This window comes from Rhyacophila brunnea, unplaced genomic scaffold (assembly GCF_057557595.1).
Source record: "Rhyacophila brunnea isolate RB1 unplaced genomic scaffold, BYU_Rbru_1.0 scaffold_23, whole genome shotgun sequence".
NCBI classification, from domain to species: Eukaryota; Metazoa; Arthropoda; class Insecta; order Trichoptera; family Rhyacophilidae; genus Rhyacophila; species Rhyacophila brunnea.
Genome location: NW_028232893.1, coordinates 7,685,935 through 7,708,719, shown reverse-complemented (window position 1 = coordinate 7,708,719; position 22,785 = coordinate 7,685,935). Strand labels below are relative to the sequence as shown.

At 35.6% G+C, this 22,785-nt stretch overlaps 2 protein-coding genes across 4 annotated transcripts in view; both read right to left on the bottom strand.

Annotated features, from left to right (window-relative positions):
- Positions 1 to 4,698, bottom strand: part of Usp32 (Ubiquitin specific protease 32) — a 75,073-nt gene extending 70,375 nt beyond the window's left edge. For all 3 annotated transcript variants that reach the window (XM_085950114.1, XM_085950115.1, XM_085950116.1), the window contains exons 1-2: positions 4,506 to 4,698; positions 4,183 to 4,420 (exon numbers count right to left, since the gene is read on the bottom strand). In XM_085950114.1, coding sequence (XP_085806240.1) covers positions 4,183 to 4,420; positions 4,506 to 4,563 — 296 coding nt within the window. In that variant the 5' untranslated portion in view covers positions 4,564 to 4,698. The remainder of the gene's footprint in view (positions 1 to 4,182; positions 4,421 to 4,505) is intronic.
- A 3,206-nt stretch (positions 4,699 to 7,904) lies between these two features.
- Positions 7,905 to 22,785, bottom strand: part of CBP (sarcoplasmic calcium-binding protein) — a 44,497-nt gene continuing 29,616 nt past the window's right edge. The window contains exons 3-6 of the mRNA XM_085950113.1: positions 17,192 to 17,353; positions 13,654 to 13,794; positions 10,934 to 11,053; positions 7,905 to 9,770 (exon numbers count right to left, since the gene is read on the bottom strand). Coding sequence (XP_085806239.1) covers positions 9,660 to 9,770; positions 10,934 to 11,053; positions 13,654 to 13,794; positions 17,192 to 17,353 — 534 coding nt within the window. The 3' untranslated portion in view covers positions 7,905 to 9,659. The remainder of the gene's footprint in view (positions 9,771 to 10,933; positions 11,054 to 13,653; positions 13,795 to 17,191; positions 17,354 to 22,785) is intronic.

Below are 22,785 nucleotides of genomic sequence, written 5' to 3'. Positions count from 1 at the left end.
TTTTATACTTTATATAGTAAATAAGATTTGTGTAGAAATGTAATTAAATTTGAATTTGTGTATTTAATACTATGTGACAACGTGACTATGGTGTGGCTCCTTATATATATATATATGTAAATCCAGAATGTGGCTCTCGTTGACCTCATCCTCATGTATGCCTTTCCATAGTCTATTCTATACACAAGGCGGCTATTGGCGGCTATCAACGGTAATTTATCATAGATATGTATCGAGGCGTTATAATTGTTACAATAAGTTAACTGTCTAAACCAGGGGTATTCAACCTGGTCTCTACCGCCCACTAGTGGGCTTTCCAGCTTTCATGGTGGGCGGTAGGAATTTAAAAAAATACTTAAAACTACTTTAAAATTTACTTCCCTACTTTATAAATCACCATTACTGTGGAACTGGTGGGCGGTTAGAAAATTTTACTACTAACAGAGCTATAAAAGTGGGCTGTAGGTATAAAAAGGTTGACTACCCCTGGTCTAAACTGTCAAAACTGTCTATCTCGCTCTAAAAGTTAATACAGCCAGGAGGGGGGCTGTTAAAACACAGCACTTTTTGACAGTTTGAGACGGTTAACATATTGTAACAATTAACCACTCAATACATAAATGTGATAAACTACCGTCGATAGCCGCCTTGTGTATAGAATAGCTTCAGATCCTAATGCTGTTTATCAGCATCAAAGCACCCATTGAAAAAAAATATATTCAAAAGTACAAGACATGGTTAGATACCAAATATAACAGAACTTTATATAATACCAGACCAGAGATTCCCAACCTGGTTTCACGAGAATTTCGACAGATTGCTAAAAAGTATAATTCAAATGTTATGGCCAAAATTTTCCCAGTTATATCAGCTGATTTAATTGATTTTCAGTGTACACTGTCCCAATGCATGAACTCACTCTATCTGTTTTATATTACAACGTTTTTATTAGCTCTTATTCTTATTTGTCCGGTGGTTGTTTATCCAGTACAAATCTTGCAATCGATTTTAAACTAACTTCCCGACTAGCTAGACATTTGAAACTTTTAGAATGTATCGGAACACGATGCCAATGCATTCTTTTAATACTTTTAGCCATCTTTAAGTAGAATTGAATTCATTTTCATTTAATTCTGTTTGTATGAAAAGTTATTTCGACACCATTATTGGTTGTTAGGGGTCTGGGGTCCTTGCAACTGAATTATTAATATATACATGCGTTACTATGGAAATCAAAATGACATTTCAGTATTCTATATTTGTTTGTTTGTTTTTTATTTACTTCATATCAAGTACAAGTTTGAGCATATTGAGCATAATAATTCAACAGAAAATTTAAAAACGTATATAAAAGTTCTTTTTATCTTGTAATTATTTTAATCTAAGCATGATGAAAACACCGTATAAGTTTAGTAAGCCCCATGACAATTTTGTGAATTTTATTTGACAGTAGAAAATAAACAATCGTATTGGGACTGGACAACAGAGCTGTTCCATTTTAGTGAAAGCAAAATATGGTCGGAACAATCGTACAAATGTGGGATATCTGAATATTAACCCTTAAAATGCTACGCAACGATATATCGTTGTTTTTGATAATGGCCAGAAATGCTAACAACAATCGTCGTTTTGCTTTTGATGCCTGAAATGTTAAGTTAATTTGGGAACATACTACTGCACCAGTGGTACGAAACATTGTTTTATCTATTTAGTTTTATTGTTGTGTAATATAACCCGATTCATATATGTTTTGTGACTGGGTAGGTTTAGAACTTATAACTATAGTATTTTTTTCATGACATCACCCTTTTTACAATAAAAACAATTCCAAATACAAATTTCAGTTTACCATATAAAAATTTGTTTACAGTCAAATTCTATGTGGAAGGACAATGTTTTATTTTATTTTATGCATTTGAAATAATGGGAAAGAATTTTACTCAACTCAGTGTTTAAAGTAGAGTGGATTTGTGCTATATAAAAACAGTTTCATTTATAAAAAAATAATGAAATAAAATCATTTCCAATACATATTTTAAATGTTCCAATAAACAAAAACCATGAAGACCTTTTTCACAAATCACGCATATTGTACGCAATCTTTTAACGAGGCCACCATGCAAAATTTTTCTTTTCAGCCGGGTAGTTTCCTAATTCCACTACTTTGTATTATCTCTCGTGTGGAATAACCGATTGTTTCCAATAACTGATAAAAATCAAAACTCTGTGCGCGGATCGTGCATTTCGCTCGCTCTCGCGATCGCCCGTATGATAGAGCGAAAAAGAGATATGTCATTTACTTGCCTCGTTATCTATTCAAAACGATAAATTAACTACGAAACGTGTTTTCACAATATTCCGATTTCGCAGAATCAATTAGAGTGGTAAGGTGTCTAAAAATAATACAATGCTTTAATTTATCGACAATTATTGGTAGCAATCCTCGACCGGATTTTGCACAACATCGTAGCAGCCAAAGGGTTAAACATAGATATACCAAGGTTTTGTTTATTGACTCACTTATCTTGCATGATGCTTCCTCAAAATTTAAGATAAAACAATGATTTCGGATGACAATATAAATATGGCCACCGACAACAAACTAAGCAGTAACTCACTTTTGGTCATTTTGCAAGTGAATCATAATAATATATTACTAACAGGGTTTGAAGCCTAAAAAAGTACCGACAATCAAATGAAATAATGATATACAGTCGAACTCGGTTATTACCATCGCGGACATAGCGAGATCTCGGATGTAATGAGGAAACATTCGTTGACATTTTAGTTTATGATTTTCTCCATACATTTATTCACGGTACTGTTCGGTTATACGGAATACAGCGGAATATGCATTTTTAAAATAGCCGATAAACTGGATTATTTGTTAGGTTAACCTAACAAAACCTAACCTAACCTAAACTAACCCAAACTAACAAATAATCCAGTTTATCGGCTATTTTAAAAATGCGTTTTCCGCTGTATTCCGTATAACCGAACAGTACCTTATTCACTTTTATAACGAGTTACTTATCGGATATTCCTAGATAAAATGTCGATCGTTTAAAAACATTTCGCCCTAAGCAATTTTCACGCGACAATTTGATTATGCAATATCTGCGCCAGCACAGTAGAACAATAGTGGCGAACCTGTCGGTAAAAAAATGAATTAAGCCGCGCAGAAACTCATTTTGTGGTTAACCGATTTTCACAACCTGTCAAATAGTACCATAAAATGACAACATCGCGTCTTGCTTACTCTTGAAGAGAGAGACAGTCAGCACTTTTACGTGTGAACAGTTATTATCGCGTTAGTTTTAAAATACACACTATTGGTGCAAGTAAATCCATGCATGTGTACAGACACTATTACATTTTTATTTCCCCCTTTACTTCTGAAATATTTACTTACTACCATCGATAATGTACATGAAAAAACATTCAAATTAATTTATATGTTGTATTGAACAAGCCAAAAATATGCAGGCATCAAACCAATTCGGTATGGTTTTTTTAATATTTTTTCTTTCAATGCTCATAATATTTTTTCATAATATAGGTAGGTACACAGTTACATGATTGAATTTTAACCTTGAACCTTACTCATTATTTTAAAATTATATGCCACTTGTACTCGTTTAATCCTCAGCATCTCAATAACTGTTTTTGGTATGAATAGAAAATGAAGTCTTGCAAAAATTATTTAATTTGAATATTTTGTTTGGTACCTACCTACTTAATAATATTTGTGTTATTATTAAGTATACCAAAATGAATTTTATGATAGCAAATAAAAAATAGCAAAGAACAAAGCTGTGAATATTTTGCAAGAGTTCTTTTTTTGAAACTGACATTTTCAATGACATAATAATATGGAAGCTAAATTATTATCACACACAAGTCAATAATAAAAAAAACATGTTTCTAGATGTTTACATTTGACATCAGGCATTTGAGTAATTAACTGTTTTGCATAATAAAATTATACCTAGTTATTTCTAACTGTTCTCAAATGCGAAATAAAATGACTTCCCACAAAACCGGTTAAAAAGGAAAACAATAAATAAATTCAAATTAGGAATCATTGTCACGTACCTACCTGCTATAATCGTAAAAAAGCATGTCATTTTTCAGACTGACGTATTTTCAAGTGATTTTTAACGTATTAATAAAAAGACGTACTTGATTCTTTCTTCTTGCGTTCCCTTCGTCAGCACCACAAGTCCGCACAGTAAGTCTTTGAAGGCGATTCCTCGTCTGGTGCCCCCGCAAGGCGCAAAAAGCCTGTCTCCGACGATAGCTGGTACTCCGTCGCCCAAAACGTCATGTATGAAGGCATCCTTGCTCAGAGGGACGTCTGTGGTGGAGCCGGTAGACTTCTTGAAAGCCTCTCTGATCCTCCTTAGCTCGCTTTCAGAAACTGTAATCACAATATATACAAATCATTCACTCACTGTCACTTCTGAGATCGAACGCAATTGATTTGATCGGATATAACTACAGACCGCGTTTGACAGCTTCGTCGTACGTGATAAAGCACGGCTTGGAGTCTTTGGCACCCATTTCCGAAACTTAAATTTACGCCAATTGCACTTGGCATTAGTATTTTGTGATTTTTAAACAATAAAATAACCGTGACAGCTCAAATCTCATGATCGCTAGTAGACATATTTACGTCGTCATAATCCTGGTAACACAGTCATTATCGGAAGATGAAAATAGTCAGTGTTGTATGTGGAAAGAATTCAATCAAGGTTGTCGAATAATCTAGCTGTGAATACTTGGTATATTTGTATTATTTCGACCACTTAAAAAAAATAAGGTAGGTAGGTACCTATTAATATTATTTTAATTAAAAAAATCTAAAATATTTGTTTTTAATGAATTTTTAAAAATCAATTATTACGAATGTAGGACACCATCAAAGAGATGGAGATCTTTGGACACCATGCTTTTCAATTCTTATTTTATTTATTTGCCAGTTAGAAGTTAAAATTTTAAATATCAAGCGTCTCCAAAAATATTCTTCATTCGTTTTATTGCATTTTTCCAGGTTATGCCAGCTCCTCACAGTTCTGCTGTATTGTGAAACTGTGGATAGTATTTAACGATCTTTCATATCGCCAATCAATTTGAAGAAACAATAGATTGAGACTCTTTAAGGCATATTTTGTAACACGTCTAACATTTATTATATCTTCATCTTAGACGTGACAAGACGCAGCATGATCCACTCTCTTAATTCTTATCGTTGCTGACAAACTCGCTCTTACCCTTCGTAAGGTGTCAGGATTCACTACCGTAAAGCAGTAGTTGAACAAGTGACATTATTTGCTTCTGCGTACCTACCTGCCTATCGAGATAGACATAATTAAGTTATCATCCTTTGAGAGCTCATCTACACAATATGTATAATTTGTTGCAAAAAGCCACCTAAGACAACAAATTAATACGAAGATAATATTATATTCAACGTTTTGGACAGGTTTTTAAAATCCATTGATTTATTATGGAGTGAATGCATTGAATACCTCCTACCTTCAATGACTGGTTCAATCAATAGATATGTATTGTTCATGATTGAGCTGAAATAAACGCCAATGTGTACACATTCTAGCGACATTTTCAATAAAAAATGGGGTTGCAGGATTAACTTCCGCGTTTCAAGGCCCTGTACGCGGCGGCTTTTTTCTGCAAAAACTGTCCCCGGGGTGCAACGGGTTAAATCTGAAATTCGAGACCCCGACCACGCACTCCGGCACATCGGCCGCTGTCTACTGTCCAAATTTTGTCGAAATCCGACTGCGCGTGTGGATTTTTATAAAGAAAAACGGACACGACGCGACGGTACAAATTATAGTATAGATAATAAAATGTACCTACCTAACATTTGTTGGACTTCCGTGTTTATGGAATTATTATTAATGGTTTATTATCATTTTCTTAGAGCATAAACATCGTAAAAAGGACATCCGTTGTTCATGCCCTAAAGATAATTGGACTTCAGTGATTTTTTAACTAGTTATATCGGTTAATTTACTATTTATGGACTTCAGTATTTCATTCATTTGTGTAATGAAATAAAATAAAATTTTCTGCATATTTAATTCAGAAACGGTGAAAACTGGACTTCCATGGTTTATCCTCTAATGCAGGATTTCCCAAACTATGTTCCGCCGAAACTGAATAGGTGCGACCTTTTGGAAAGGTTTTATACACTGCAACACATTTAAAGATCTTAAGTAAAATAAGTAAAACCAAAATAATTAAAGAATCTACTTCATATTGAAAGGCGAGTGATGGTCATGTTTAATGTTTTATGTCGATGGTGTGCCATGGGAATTTGGCAAAGTGTGCACCGTTTTAGTTTTTTTTTATAGATGCCTTTGTCAAACTATCAATGTTTTTTTAAGGATTTTAATACGCAAACTACTCTAGTTGATACTAATTCAAAAGGAAAAGGTCGGTTTAAGGGGTGGTTCAGAGCTGCTGACCCTCCCTTGTGTGAGCATCTGTTTTCACCTAATCAGCATTCTCTTTCTGCTCCTTTTAAGCAATTGACTAATCAACGCTTTCTGGGCCTCAGCGAATAGTGTGTTCAAAGAATCACATACAGTGGATTTTTGATCTATTGCTTTCACGTATTTCTCTAGATTAATTATTGTTTTAAATATGTACATACTGGGGTACAAAAACAATAAAGGTTTTTATTTGCTCTATAAACTGAAAATATAGCTGTCACTGACTTCTCACATCATTAACCGCAGTCATCCATGTTGTAAACAGCATATTGATTGATATCTCGTGGTTTTATCAAGTCATATTGCATCCACTCTCATCAAACTCCATATATTAATACAATAGGTTTTTATTGAACAACTGTAAATTGTCAAGTAGGTACATGTTATAGGAGAACCTCTATTATCCGGACTGATTGGGGGTGAAGACAGTTAAGATAATGATAAATTCGGGTAATTGAGAACTAATATGTATGGAAATCTTTCTATATATTTTTTAAGACTCCCATTACTGTCATGTCACCTTAGGTTACCCAGCCCAATTTCATTTAATATGTACTTAATCTTAATATTTTAACTATAACTAGAATCATCAATATAACATCCAATTAAAATCGATAGCATTATCCAGGAAATACATAATATAATTTTATTGTTAGATATCAGTCAGCATTCATTTACCATACATTATAAATGCACATTGTAAATAGAGCGTTGTATTCCACTTCAAACAAAAGTGATAGATATAGGTACTCAATTGTGACCAAGAGATACAAAAGTTAGCGGTGGTGTGATCAAGACAGTATTATGATCCGCCTTTTTGTAGGCTGTAAGAATAGAAATATTCATATGATTGTAATTAAGTTTTGATTCCATTTTATGGATAAAATAAATAGTAAATAACAATGATGAAAGATTATGAGACTTATCCATGTTGCCAAAATAGGCATTTCCTTTTTACTTACTGTAATATTATCAACTCTTCTACGGTAGCCGAAGGTGACATCACGGGAACGAATGGAATTTATTAGCATCGTAGAAGGAGGGTTAAATTACAAATCCGGATAATCGAGCTTCTACTGTACAATAAATAAAAGCCGGAAGATTTTTTAAAAAATTTATTTTAATAAAAAGCATTATAATAATATTTTATACAATGATAAACGTTATGAAAAACACTTAACAGCCATATTATCAATCACCGCTTATACAAAACATATTATTATTCGTTATTACTAACTGGTCCCATTTGAGATCCTATTAATCAGATCTTTAATGTGTAATTAGGGTTTGTCCACACATGGCGTCACCCCCTATTGTCACATTTCATCGCAAGACTTCTACCCCATGTCTAAATTATGTCACATTTTCGACCCCTTTCTGTTTGCTGAAATATTCTTGAAAAAAAAAACCACTTTATATTTTCTTGGTTTTGTGCTGTCATATTTTATACCCCCTTATCCCCCTTCCCGTAGGGATTTTATACAATCGTCATAAACAAACGACCCCTTATTTTATTGTCTTCATTCAACAGTATTCGAAAATTAATTATTTAAAAAGAAGGCTGGTAGTGAATGATATCCAATATTCATAATATAATAATGTGTTAGGCAAATAATGGCAACCATTCCTTGCATAAAACAGTCCCATATATTCCACTTAGGAGAGAGCATGATTATTAATAATTATAAAGTAATGGATACGATAGAGTAGTCAAAGAATTACATTAATTAAAAAATGTATCGTTGGTGTTTTTTCAAATGTCAATGTTTGTTTTAATTTCCCACAATCTGGGAACACTGCGCTGATGTTTGGTGAGAGAATAGAATTGTAAAGGTCGTTATGTATCTTTTGTACTGTAATTATGAAAGTAACATTATAAATTTACATAAAAAAATACGCTACAGCTAAGACCGAGAGGAGTGGAAGTTGATAAGGTTTGCTTTTATCCAGCAGTGGAATCAACTCCGACTAAAGATTGTTTTATTTTGTTATAATTCTGTTAAGGTGTAGCTAACACCGTGTCAAAGAGTGTAATTACATTTATAAACCATGGTATACCGAATAGTAGTACTGTCAAGATTACCACACTAGCATCCTAAACGGTAGGTCACGAGTTTGAATCTCAGTATGCACTCGGTAGACTAACTGAATGTAAAAGTAAATGTCCAAGGAATGTAGCATCAAAACAGAAGTGAAGCAGGGATGAGACACTTTTGAACTGTAGTGCTGTAGGTACATGTTAAGAGTCTCATGGACAGATGTGAATGTCACTGAGTTTAACGGCATTTACATGTGTGACACATTGATTTATACACTACAGTACAGGATTTACGCATAAGTTACTTTATAGTGTTTTGTCATGTAGATAGGATGCGTGACTTACGTATGGTGAGAAGACTGATTTTCGGGCAGTCAAGAGAGTCAATAGAGAGCCTGTTGTCCATGTATAAGATGGATGTACAATTTTAGAGTTGGAAAGTATTGTCAGCAGGCATTTTTTGATAGACCTGGATGAATGTTGAAATGTTATGTTCTATTAAGAAATGTCCCGCCTACTATCTTATCAAACCAAATCACGCTTTGAAAGATACTTTTATAACCACCTGTACTCACCTACGTCTCAGAAATTGAACTGAAAGAGCTGTAAGGATTCTCAAATTGCCTATCATGGACGGCAACAGTTTTACTGTAGGAGAATATATAATGCTGAGTTCTAGTCTGTACGAAGATTGCAGTGCAGTTTGATGAATTACGATTAAGAGACTACGGCTAGGTCATATTCACCGTATGGATAACAATGAACCAGCAAAGAGAGGTAAGTCGAGCAATCCAATAGAACACGGAAGAGGCAGGTCATAATTTGCTGGCTTGCTTTGGATAGGGACATATGGAGAGACATTTTGGAGGAAGCTAGGACCCATCCGGGTTGATAGGACTGTAATGCCAAGCGAAGAAGAAGATATGCACATCACCGGTTACGAGGAAGATATACACAGTATAACTATAGAAAGTATAATTATTAACACAATATTATATTAATGGTCAGCGAGTATTCAATGTCAAAAACACATTAAATAGATAGCCGCCGTGTTGTCGAGTTAAAAAAATAACATATTTCAGTATGAAATAAACATGAAATCAGTGGGTGATGAGAGGTCCCCAGAACATCTTGGAGACACGCTTCTCGTCTTCTGTGAAGAAGAAGTCTTTGCCCAGTTTCACAAACTCTTTCAAGGTCAATTTTCCGTCCTGGAAGAAAGAGAAACATTCAAATTAGTTCATTTCGTTTAGGAGTAAATGGTTACATTACGTAAATTGTACGTAAAACATTCCACCGGAGCACAGTTCACTGTGAGCTTTCTTATCGGACAGAGATGACCGTACACTATACGGTCTCCAATTTTATTAGATTCAATATGAACATTAATTCAATTTTATTAGCTGATTTGGGCAAAATTCATGAATTCATGAATGAAAACAAAACCTAACCTAACCTAACAAATAATCCAGTATATCGGGTATTTTCAAAATTTGGTTGCTGCTGGCTTCCGGTAAAGTGTAAACCGACAAGAATCGTGTTTTATTTAGACATGAATTTTATGTCAGTACTATGCGACTCACGGAGGTTGGACGGTCTTTAATATACGGCCATATATTTCAGATACAACATTTTACGGTGAAGTGTGATACGGCGAACTGCATATGTATAAGTTTCTAGACATGAGAGTATATATGTAAGTTGTCACTCTGGGACAATAAATTTTTAACTGTCATAGTAGCAATAGGAATCTAAAAATACTTTATAATTTTTGAAAAGTTAACGAGTGCATTTAAATATATATATATATATTATTTTATTTGCATGTTAAAATTTCTGCCCGGAAAATTGTACATATAGAGTTTTCCGTATCAAAGTTTATCGTGAGCTGTTATAGAAACAAATGGCTGTATAGGACTGAGATCAAATTTATGTCTAAAACACTTATGTCTATCACAAAATATGACGTCTAAATTACAAATACAATCACATTGAGAGAAATCAATCATATAAGAGCACATATTTTGACTTAAGTCGAAAATGTGTAGCATGTAGAACATAATAAAAAACGTTCATTGAGTCACACGGTTGGCGATGTAGCGCGATACGTGTGAGGTGACCTCATTGTCTGGCCATTTCGGCTGAATTTGCTAACTGACAATGTTCGTTTAAAGGTTCAAAATATGCTACGGGATAGGAGCATCAATGTAACATTTTAAATACCAAGAAAAACGACATAACACATTTTTCCCCGTATCGGCAGCCTACTGTGACAGCACATAATGTGATGATAATGTATTTGGACCTTAAGTTGCAGGCGATCATTAGTCGAACATCTAGAGCCCAAAAGAGGCTTAAAAAAAGTGGCACTCACTCCATTTTTGTCAATAATGGCAAATGAGACGGCTGCAGTCTCTTCGGTGAGTCCAAGACATTTGAAGAACAGTTTGAATTCAGCAACGGCGATGAATCCAGAGCGGTCTTTGTCCACAGCCTTAAACATAAAAAAAAACGATAAGTTTCAATGAATAACCTCAAAACAAGGGGTCAGAAAAACAGACTCTATCATGTTCGATGAAAGAAACCATATTGTCATTATTAAGATTCTCTTTAATTTAGTTACATTAAGTTAGATGTGTTTTGTGGATACCAACAAAATCACATCAACGTATTCAACATGTTGGAGTTGAGACGAGTTTAGATGACGATTACGATAAATAAAAAAGTAGTGCAACGAGGCATGGAAAGGTGCATGTTGGGCATACCGCAGAATGGATAAGGAGGCAGTATGCAACATGATAGAGGTTACTAAGCAGATAAAATGGCAATGGACTGACTACGTCGAGTGGACAACTGCCGGACAAATGCCGTCAGATAGATGTACCCAAGGGGAACTAACTGATTGGATCGACGAACTCATAAAGTTCTGTGGATGTAGAGTATACGTTTTATATCTTTGCACTTTTTACTACACTGATTCGCCTCTTTGCCTAATTACCTCGCATAAAATTAGATCAAATGATATTCACTTGTATTAATAAATGTAGTAATTAATAGATACATCTCTATCTCTATATATATAAAAATCTCGTGTCACGGTGTTTGAGGTCGCATTCCTCCGAAACGGCTCGACCCATGTTTATGATTTTTTATTATGTATATTTGTTAGGTATGAGAATAGGTCATAAAGTATATTTCATACCGCTATGTGATTAGGGTATCTCTATCCAGAAAAAATTTTCTTTTATTCTTTTGACAATTTTTTTTTTATTTGGCATCAAAAAATACCTATAACCCTAAATTTTCACCCTCCTACCCCCACCCTCCCATTTTTTAATCGCGATTTTAGTATTGTTGTATGAACAAATTTAACCGTCGTTCGTATTTCAAACAGAGCGAAATTATTTATGTTGTTGAATGACAGATGGCGCTACGTCCGAGAAGAATTCAAGAGAAGCGTCGTGTCATTTTGACATTTCATTCGCATATCACAACGCAGTGCATGCAAAATTTTGTACGATTTATTTTATTTTATCTATTTGTGTGCGTGTATTACAGTGAACAATGCCAGCTAGACGCAAGGGGGTCTATTTGGGCCGTCGAACGAATAAAGCAACAAACATGCGAAATAGTAGAGCAGAAAGAACAGATGAACAAATCCAACAAGATAACGAAAATGTGCGTGTGAGCATGTCGCAATTGCGTGCATCTTAATCACAAGAGGCACGAGCTGAACGAAATCAACAACAACAATTGGAACGGAGCCAAGCGCGCCGGTTCGTAGTTAACACACGCAGAGCAAATGACCGACAACGCCAACAAGTACATCGAGCATTTACACCCGCTTCGTTCCTTTGTCTCGCATTCCAGTATGAGCCAGATATTGAATATTCCGCTCATCCGAAAGTGCTGATTGGTGCTATGGACAAAGAATGTCCCCATTGTCATGTGCTCAAATTCAAACATGAGTCAGCCGGGATGTGTTGCGCATCAGGAAAAGTGCAACTACCAGAAATTGAGACACCACCAGAACCATTGAATGGCTTGCTCATCGGCACTGTTCCAGATTCAAACCTGTTTCTGAAGTCCATTCGCACATTTAATTCATGCTTCCAAATGACTTCGTTCGGAGCAACAGAAATAGTTCACAATACTGCGGCAATGGTCAACAATTCCATTCTACGTTCAAAATCAAAGGCCAAGTGTACCACAAAGTAGGCTCATTGCTGCCAATGCCAAACGAACCACATAAATTTTTACAAATTTACTTCATGGGTGGTGAAGACATCAATCGTGTAGATGCACGTTGCGGCTACAATAACCTCAATTCGCTTAATGCCAGGCGCATCGTCGGCGAACTGGACGCCCTATTCAATGAGCACAATGAATTATTGAAATTCTTCAAATCACACATGCACGAATTGCAAAGTGACAATCACGCTATTGCCATCAATTCTGATAAAACACCAGCTGGAGCTGTTGTTGACAACGTTGCTGGAATCATGGTTGGCGACCGCACATCTACGCGAGAAATCGTGATTCGAAGAAGAAAAAATAGTCTGAAATAGGCTGACACACGCCGTTCATACGATGCTCTCCAATATCCGCTAATTTTCTGGAAGGGACAAGACGGATATTGCATAAACATTAAATAACGAGATCTCGCCGCAGGTAATTCATTCATTATGAACATCATTACTCATTTTGAATTGAGAAAATGAATGGTTGGTGTTTTTTTGTTTTTATCGGCGGTCATCGTCTACAGCGCTCCATTCCTCATTCTGTCATAGATCCCATCCCCACACACTTACAATACATTCGTTATTTTTTATTTAACAATCAAAATATTCACTAAAAATAATTTATATGGCAGAACAACGTTTGCCGGGTCAGCTAGTAATAATATATTATGTAAAACAAATATTATTAGAATATATTACATCATTTTCATCCTAGAGCCAGGAGGTCAAAGTTATGAAGAAGCAACTCTACATGGCGACAAAGAATTAATGACTGAGAAGAGTGGAAGGAGATAGGGTGGGCCTTCATTCAGTAGTGGATCGGCCCCAGCTGATATTATGATAAAATTCTCACCTTAAATAAATATGGAAGGAATGTATACGCCCTCTCCTTGAGGGCTTTATCACTGAGGATATGGTTCATGTCTGCTAAGTACTGCTCCACTGTCACCAGATTGTAAGGAGTTATCTCACCCCATAACTCTTCCCACGTCAACTGCAACAAAATGAAAATGAAAAAAAATAATTTAATTAATGGAAAACAAATCATAATAAGTATAATGTTCTATGTATTAACTTTTCAATTTACGCCACTGCTTTCAAAGGTTGTAATATTCATATTCGTTTCTTCATTTACTGCCCCTAAAGGCCTAATTATACCATTAGACTCGCAGACCCAACCAGACTCAAAGATTGTGGTCAGCGATCGTCGAGTTAAAATAGCAATTACAAGGAACGATTCAGCTACCAACTCAATCATGTTAGCGCATTTAATTGATTCATAGTATACGCTCAGTTGCTAGTGTGAACAATTATAAGTAAAACAACAAATGAAATTTAAACATGTAACGATTTGCTGATTGTATTTACTAGGGTAGTATTTTTGTTTTATATCATTATTGTCTTTTAAAATAATGAATAAAGTAGATAGCCTTCAATATGTAAACGTCAAATTTGTGTTGTTATGTCAAATGTAAGACAGGACATGCTCGCGCGGCCACTCTTGGGAGCTGAAGGTTAATTCGAATATTTTCGTACATTCTCAGCACGGAACACAAAATTAATGGCAACTGGCTTACCCTACTGGGTGTGGCATAACAGACTACGGATCTCGAGTGTGGACAAATATGGGATAAACTTAAACACGTGTTAAAGAATATGTTGTTTTAAATATCTGTATTATAATAATATGCATTTTAGTTTGTCACATAAATGTAACATGCTTTCAACATTTGGGGACAGTCGAGCCCCCGACCGTCATAAAGTACCTTGCTTTAAAACCTTGCTCCATGGCAATGGCTTTTACATTTCTATCATATTAATCTGTTCTGTGGGTCTTGGTAATCTTTGACATGATCGTGCTGAAAAAATAGGAATTGTTTCAATTCGGTGATGACTCAAAAGTGACTTCTCACTGGCGACTGGCGATCGTGGCAGACAGTTGGCCCGAGAATCTGCCAATTTAATTTGTGCTTAAGCAACGCATGACCTGCCTACCCCCACAGCATGTCGATAGTTTTTACAATTATCTTTGAATTGTAAAAGATCTACTATTAGAAGCAAAAAACATTTCGCAGTAATAATTTCATCGCATAATACGTATTATGTTAGTTTACGCAGTTGTAAAATGCACATCTGTTTCAATGACATAAAAAAACAAAAACAATCAAAGGAATGTTTTTTCACTTTGGTATGTTACATTCCGAGGTGTCATATTTAACCATATGTAATTAGAAGGTAAGTACTGATAACTCCTCCAAACTGGATTCAGTGTAAGGATCCTCAAGTCCTTCATTTTTGGTATTAGAGTGAAGGGGGGGTGTAAGGGTATTATGGCCCCAACATCATGAAGTGGGCCCCTCTACCTATCGCTAAGGTTGAGGGCAGTGCGATGTTCTACAGCAGTGGTCCCCAAATGGTATTCTGCAGAACCCCAGGTTTTCACGAGGTAAAATTAAGGGTAATCCACGTATTTTTTGTATTGTTAATTAAATCCATTTGAATTACTGAGTTGTTGGCACTCGTCATCATATTATGAAGCACTGATCGGCCAAGTAACATGCGACCCTTCGCCATATTAGATAAATAGCCATTTTTATTAGTGGCGAAGGGTGGAGAAAGGCTGTGGAGATCCGACAAGAATAGTGTACACGAAAATTTATCGGTCATACTTATTTGTTTTCATTATTTTGGTTTGGTCTACGAAGGGTTTAATTCATAGACTATAGATATATATAGACGCCACCCGTTGCATTGCTAAATGAAGCTACGTGCCGTGCGTTTGGTTTGTGGGCGAGCGAACGCATTCGCCTATAAATGTTCGAGACCATAGACCATAGACCATTTCGATAGTGCTCGCACTAGACGCTCAGAATTAAAATATAATTTTCTGTTTTTTTACGTTATATAGTATTTTTAAGCGGTCAAAATGCAACCAATTAGGTAAATATATCCATAATTTAAGATATTTTAAAGAAACACTAGGTCACTGATATTAAAATAAATAATAATATACAAATAAATTGTCACGAACATGTATCAACTTACCTATGAAACGTAATACCATCTTCTTGCTTATCAGTACGGCTACCATATTTTAATACAACATGCAGAACCACCTTTCCTACTTAATTAACTAAAAATATTTACCACTGACTTTATGTTTAACACAAAAAATAGCAAACTTAGCAACACGAACAACACGCTACGTGAAGCGATTCAGCACAATTTTCCGGCGATATTTTTGGAAAACAACTTAAAAATATGTAGACCTTTTATCTTACTCTAGCGCGTGTCGCAGAGATTATAAGGGTGCCGAATACTTTCTCACTTGCACTCGTGCATCGTTTTTGTTCAGGCCTTGGTTTAATTGAATTTTCAAAACTAACCAATAATACCATCTACAAATTGTATTCTTAGTTAAATGAAAACGAATAAGTATGACTAACAAATTTTACTGTTCACTATATTTCTGTCAGATCTCCACAGCCTACCTTCACACCGTCCGCAATTGTGTTCTAATGAAGATGCTACGTTCCAAGGCATTGAGTCGACACTTGAAATACATCTTCTACGAAACACTAATAGGACCAGATATCATGTATGACTTGGAAACCTGGTGCATGATCAAAAACATGGAGGTAAAGTGATGGGCGTTGGTCACTTCAACAATCCATCAATGAGATGGTCAGGACGGAGACAAAGATACAAGAATGAGCTGTATGCTTTATAGCCCACACAATGTACAGTTCATGATATCAGGTCATCTTAGGTGATTGGGCCATGTACATAGGGTAGATTAGTCATGCGTAACAAAGAAACTGACATTAAAGAAGCCAGAAAGCAAAGACCTGGTCGACCTCGCATAAGATAAAAGGATTGTGTAGAGTTGGAAAAGACGTTGGACGTCCCAAACTGGATAGTAGCAGCTTTGGGCAGACCTGGATGAAGGCAGATGCTGGAGGCGGCCAAGACTCACATAGGGTTGTAGTGCCAGGAAGAAGAAAACAATATAAACAGACAAGCCAAAGTCTGCAATATTTTTCTGCTAGATTTTTATGTCACTATTTTCACTTACTTCCCGTATACCTAGACATAAAATATAGTAAACAGCTGCTAATGCGGTGTCAATACATTACATTATATTAAAATTTGGGGGCGGTTCGGTATTTCAAACATGGGGTCTCGATACAACATTAAAGAAAAAAAACTAACTTTTCCTCTAATGATCCTATCGATCTGAAACCTTCACTGGAGAAATGAAAAAAAAAACATGAGTATCGTCGATCTGCTTTTAGAGATAATGAAACTTACAGATTGTATTAGTGCACAATGTCGTTTTGCACGAGTAGCAAAGGGCAGCAAATGCTTCAATAATAAATGATAATCCTTACCCTGACGACAGATCTGAATTCCTCGGCTTGAACCTCGTCAAGGTGCCCCAGGTCGGCGAACCTAGATGCCAGTAGTGTGAAGTCGTCGTACGAGATCACACCATCCTTGTTGACGTCCAGCAGGCCGTGGAATGTTCGTATCTTGCGGCGCCAGAACTCCGACTGGAAGGTAGAAGAAACTATTTAAGAATCAGTGTTGCCAACTGTCATTGACAAAAATATGTCAGACGGAATAAGAAAATAAACTAGGTAACGGAAAATGACAAACTTTCTTGCATTTTAAACAAATACGTCACAAATATGAAAAACAATGTTTCGTAGGTAACTGATGGTTCCATATCTTCACCCCTGCCGTGAATATATACTATACAGGGTCGCCTTCCATGACACTTAAAACGTGTCTGTTAGAAAAGATTTTACATGCTCACTCTGCTATCAGGATAGGGATCCTTCGGTAGGAAACGGTACCAAAAGAAGAAGTACAGCTTTTATATTTTGGCCAACACGTCATTGTACTGTATGTAGAGGGTGGATTTGGAGTTTAGTTAATTTCTCGCATGGACAGGACAGAAGAAGAAAAAACTAGCCAATTCGTCAGCTTAATTCTCTATAACTCCTTAGTTAGAAGCAGACTTGAGAGTGGGACTATCGTTTGGGCCCCGCATCAGTTGAAGTACGGCCTTATGGTGGAGAGAGTCCAAAAGAAATTTTTAAGACTCCTTTACTTTCGACTGTATGGATGTTATCCGTGGCTCTATCCGACTGATTTTCTCTTAGGGATGCTTACATACTGTAGCTTAAAATTTAGAAGGCATCTTTATTTAGCTACATATTTTTTCAGACTTATACGCGGCGTAAATGTGAACTCTGCCATTCTTGGTGGTGTTGGCTTGTGTGTCTCTGATAATTACCTTAGGAATCGAGGGCATCCGTTGTTTGTTCTCCCACGGTGCAGAACTAACCTGCCATTAGTAATGCCAATTGGGAGGGCAGTGACCATGTTTAATGAAATCGCTTTGGATATTGATATATTCCACTTACGTGAGATGAATTTAGGTGGACGTTGTTTTATAAGCTTTTAAGATAGGGTCTATCAAAGTTCACTTTGTGTGCTTCCATTACTTTTATTTTGTTACTTATTTTATTTATTTTCTTATTTTATTACTTATTCTCTGTATTTTTATTTTTAAAAATTATTAACACTTATTTTATGTCATGTCGTGAACGCTTTGAATTTATAATTTGTTATGTTCATTATATGTAAAATAAATAAATTTGATTTGATTTGAATTTGATTTGAATGCAGAACTATTCTAACTTACATTTGAAATTTTTGAGGAGAGTTTTTTGAAACCACTTACTGAAATTATTTATTATCTTTATGGATAAATGGATGCATCATATTTTAGTAGGATTATTGATGAAAAAAATGGTGCATATACTTGTCCATATAAATAATAAATAACTGAAGTAGGCTGTTTCAAAAAACTCTTCTGCAAAATATTTCAAATGTGAATAGTTCTGCATTCAGCTGATGAAATATGAAAATACTATAATTAACTAAACTTGCTTATGACTGTTATTGTTTACATTTTTTTTACATTTCGTTGCGGTCATGGACTGTCAGTGATTTTCAAACTTTTTCGTTTTAAGGCGCCATTGGCGTATAAAGAATTTTTAACGACGCCTTAAAAAATCTACCATTTAGATCAGTGTTTCTCAACCTTTCTACATCTGCAGACAACAGAAAATAGAATAAATGTTTTACGGACCACTATACAGAAATAAAAATATATTATTTATAATAAAAAACGCCTGCTTGCAGTTGATTTTGTCACGTAAAGCTATTAATCTATTTTAAGAACAAAAACACTTGCAGGTGCACGGGTTATGAAGATTTTATTGGAATTTTTAGCATATTATGCGTTTGGACGCCGAAGATTCGCGGACCACCCAATTGAGAAACACTGATTTATAGGAATGGGTGTGCGCCTCAGGGAAATGTGGTATAAACTTAAACAGGTGTATAGACTGTTATTTTTAATAGTTACGCCTAATATGCATTAGGTAACTACAGTTTGTCACTTAAACGAAGCACGCATTCAATAATATATTTGAGAATATTCAGCGGGCCTTGTATTTCTTGCGTTTTATGCCCGGAGCGTCATTAAATCGTAAAACAAAAATGGTTTCTACACTAACTTATTGATAGTTTAATAATTTTTATCTTTTATTCAACGAATAAGACACGGTTTCAGAACGTAACATTCTATATACTGAATAGATATCATAATTTGAAAACATCCAAACACCAAAACTATTATGGTTTGGTTTAGGCAGGGTTTAATTGATTTTTAAAAACTAACCAACACCATCTGTAAATAATTATTGAAGTCTTAGATTAATAAAAACAAATAAGTATAACTAACAAGGTTTAATGTGCACTATTTATGGCGGATCTTAACAGTCTACCTCTACCCTTCGCTACTGGTGTGACCATTATGACAGCATTTAATTAAGATTACCTGGGTTAATCAAAAATGTGTCGCTAGATTTCAAAATCAGCCAAGTCTATAATAGATGAATAGGAGAAAAACAGCTTTTTGTTTTCTCAAATACACAGTCACAAGGGTGAAAGTTTATATTATTTCGAGTATAGAATATTTAAAATTAATAAATTCCGCATTTTGATAATGCAGAAATGTTAGAAAGCAGTAGTTCTTCAGTAATTCACAAAAAAGTCGAAAATACCTAAAGGTGGACTTGGCTGATTTTGAAATGTAGCGCAAAAATATCCTGCGGCCCATGTTTGAGCAACCTCTGGCCTAAGTAATAAAACGTGATTGCAACGTAGTTATTATGATGAAACAATGTTTTTTTTTTCATTTTACTACGGTGAGAAAAGCAATCCATTTACAAATAGAACTGTTACAAAATAGTTTATTCATTCATGAATCTTCAGCACCAAAATTACTTTCGAGAACAACGCCATAAAAATATTTAATGCAAAAAATGATTTACTGAAATACTTGTGTAGTATTTTTTTTAAATTGTTGTCTAGACTAGACTCTAGTATACGATCTGGGCATTGCCGACTGAAGAAGAAAGCCGATACATTTCACGACTGGCCCAACCTTTCCGCCCCTCCCGTTCTCTATGGATGACCTGTCATTGTCTATAGCAGGGTTTCCCAAACTTTTTCTGCAATGGAACACGTCGCAAACCCGGAAATTTTAACGGAACACAGCTTATTTTTTAGTTTGGGTAATTCCTACAAGTGCATTTTTTAAAAAATTAAAACACAATATTGATTTAGTAATTATTTTTAAACATACAACTCTAATATAATATAAACAAAAAATATGAATAAATAAAGCACTTAACGACTGATGATTTTGAGTCCTTGAATTGCATTCATCTTCTTGATATCAGGCACACTATTGGTAAGTTGCGTTCTAATATCTGGTGTGGCGTCTTTCTAGCCTGTTCCTGCACTTTGACTGCAGCTTAAAAGCAGTATAGTTGCAGCATAAAAAGAAAATCCCACTTCGCATAAATAGGTCGTAGAAAACGGAAGTAAAACAATAATAGTTTGTTTTGAAAAATTGGGTTACCCTTTTGACAAACTCGCCCAGAAATTATTTAAATGCTGATCTTTGTATTTTCGTTTCAAATCAGAGTCACTAATTAAATCAATTAGATTTTCACGGAAAACGGATTCCGAATCCAGGAATCGTCCTTACTAGTTTCTTTACTTATTTTACTTCTACTTAGTAGAAGATCTTTAAATGTGTTGCAGTCAATGACATTTATACGGACGAATCATCTGGAAAAGAAAATGACACTCACTTTATTGTCGGGTCTGCCGAATGGCATAATCTGTTCTAACGCCATTACAATAAAGGTGATATTGCTATAAATTCCTGATGCTTTTTGTTGGGTCTGCCGAATGGTTTGGTTTGAACGGGTTCGCTCAAATGAACATTGACATTAGAAACACTGCTCTAACGCCATTACAATTAAGGTCATATTGCTATAAATTCCCGATGCGTGATATCGCATAATGGAAATTGCGTGACGTCTACCTATACATGCGAATGCGCGAATTTACTTGCTAGCTACAGTATTGAGTGCGTCGTCCATTAATAATGTCATTGGTTGCAGTGTATAAAACTTGTATAAAACCTTTACAAATTGTCGCGAAACACCTATTCAGGTTCGGCGGAACATACTTTGGGAAACCCTGGTCTATAGAGTGCTCAAACTGACGCGTCTGTCGTGTTCACTTGTCGGAGTATTCTTAGTTACAGATTTCTTTCAGATTATTTTAACGTATCTTGGAGACCTTGGAGTTCATCTGATTTAGTGGTTCTGTGTTATTAATAATTGGAAGTGACGATCAACGTAAGTAAACTTCTTCTGTGTATAATAATATCAATATCATAATACACTAGGACGTTTGTCAATATGACAGTCGATTCTGAACGACAATAACTAATAACTTATTTATAGTCTTCAGTCATTATAGAATATCAAACTCTGCTTGCAAGTTTTTTTTATTAATAAATAGTATGGAAGTGGACCACTCGTTGCTTGTGCAAAAAGTTATGCTCAGGCTTTATTAATCTAAAGATGGCGGTGGGCTGGGCCATACCTATTTGGGGACTCCCTTTCACACCCTTCCCAGGGGGGAGGTACTTACTAACTCTTGTTTAGAATTAGGGCGGTCTTTTATCGGAATTGAGGATCGGATTAATTTGATTTAATGAGGAAACATTCGTTGACATTTTGGTTTATGATTTTCTGCATACATTTATTCACTTTTATAACGAGCTACTTCTCGGGTATACCGACCAAAACTGTTAATGTGTCGATATGGTGTCGATCGTTTAAAAACAACATTATCGAATAAAATTCGACCGGGCAGTTAACTAGACCGATGCCACTGGGATCGGATTAAGTTTATGACACTAGTTAACACTATAGTATGACACTATGACCTAATTGGTGTTTTCGCCGACAACATTGAAAAAGCATCCACGCATATGGTTGAAATTGCATGTAAAAAATCCAAGCTCTGTGAAGTCAGTAGGTACCTACCAGCGCCGACGGCTCAGCACTTCATTACAATAAACAACTTATTTTGTAATTTATGAATGCCATGCTTGTTTCGGGGATTTTTACGATGGTTTTCATATTTTTTATGTTCTATGCTACGCTTAAATAGAATATGGCGCGAAAAATGTTTTATAAGGATATAACGAGTAATGCTTATAACGAGCAAATTCAGTCGGTCCCATCTTCCTCGTAATAACCAAGTTCGACTGTATATTAGGAAGGTCGTTTTTCAGTAGTGAGTGTTGCATACCACGCAGTGACGTCCCGTGGGGGTAGGCAGATTGAGTGTCGCTTGGGGGCGGCAGTTACTCGAAGGGCGGCAAATCGACATTTGGTATACCTACTGTCACCAGACGAAAAAAACCCCTGGTCCGCAGTTTCAAATCACAAATCCACAACCTAATCAAACGCCCCCGAATTAGGGTTCACCACCCCTGATTTACGAAATAACACCGTCACGGCGCATTTCGACAGCG